The 924-nt window shown below is 48.9% G+C and overlaps 1 protein-coding gene across 1 annotated transcript in view; it reads right to left on the bottom strand.

Moving 5' to 3' along the window:
- Positions 1–3: 3 nt before the first annotated feature.
- LOC107579361 (erythropoietin receptor-like) overlaps positions 4–924 on the bottom strand; it is a gene marked incomplete at both ends in the record, with an annotated part of 4699 nt that continues 3778 nt past the window's right edge. Inside the window, one exon of the mRNA XM_016265195.1 lies at positions 4–600. Within this exon, the coding sequence (XP_016120681.1) occupies positions 4–600 (597 nt within the window). The remainder of the gene's footprint in view (positions 601–924) is intronic.

Here is a 924-nt window from a genome sequence, read left to right as displayed (position 1 = left end):
GTACATCCTGTGTCTCCCGAGCTCTGCGATCCTGCTGGAGCTCATCGGGCTGTAGTCCATCGAGACCCCCGAGTCTGCGACCGCCATGTAGGCGTATCCCGGCCCTTTGGGGGGCCAGATGTGGTTGGGATACTCGAAGCTGGATTGAGACGACAGTCTGCCCGAACCCGAGCTCTGCTGCAGGGAGCCGAGGTCGGAGTGTGAGGTGCTCAAGGACGACGTTCCTGCGGTGGTGAAGAGCGTCTGGAGCGGTAACGTCTCCTCGAAGACATCGTCCACCTGCTGCTCGTTGTCTCCTTGATTGAGCGTGACGTAGGTGTCATGTGACTGCAGTAACGATGACTGGCAACGAGATTCGGGATTTTCTTGAAGAGCCCTCAGCTGCTCCATGAGCCAGTGAGCGTGAGGAGGGTCTCGCCATCTATCCGTTAACCCCGAGTCCGAACGCTCACTCTCCTTCTCCTCTTCCTCCTCTCTCTGGGACGTGCCGTGGCTGGTCAGGGAAACCTCGGACAAAACCTCCAGCAGTGAAGGAAGCTCCTCTGTGTACACATGGACTGATCTGCCCCACATGCTGCCATTATTTTGGCTCATCCACTCCTGAGGCCAGAGGAAACACAAAATAGTTAATTACTAAACATCGAGCTCTAGTAGGCCTAGTGATCTCTTTTTCAGTGTTTTTTCAGTTCCAATCAGCTTTCCTACCAAAACACACACAGCAAATATTGTCCTTCATTGACTTGACTAAGAATGCATTTATTTTTTAACTTTAATTTGTTGTATTGGTTAAAACACTGTGCATTTAAACACATATATACATATACAAAATTAAAGAAAAAAACTTTGCTATGTGTACTGCATCAGGATACTTGTCACAGAACTTGCATATTATTGCTCTTTTGTTGGTTTTGATTGCTTCTATTG

The sequence above is a fragment of the Sinocyclocheilus grahami genome, unplaced genomic scaffold (assembly GCF_001515645.1).
Source record: "Sinocyclocheilus grahami isolate Dianchi unplaced genomic scaffold, SAMN03320097.WGS_v1.1 scaffold16834.1, whole genome shotgun sequence".
Taxonomy (NCBI): domain Eukaryota; kingdom Metazoa; phylum Chordata; class Actinopteri; order Cypriniformes; family Cyprinidae; genus Sinocyclocheilus; species Sinocyclocheilus grahami.
Note: the sequence above shows the minus strand (reverse complement) of the source record. Positions and strands in the feature narration are given on the sequence as shown.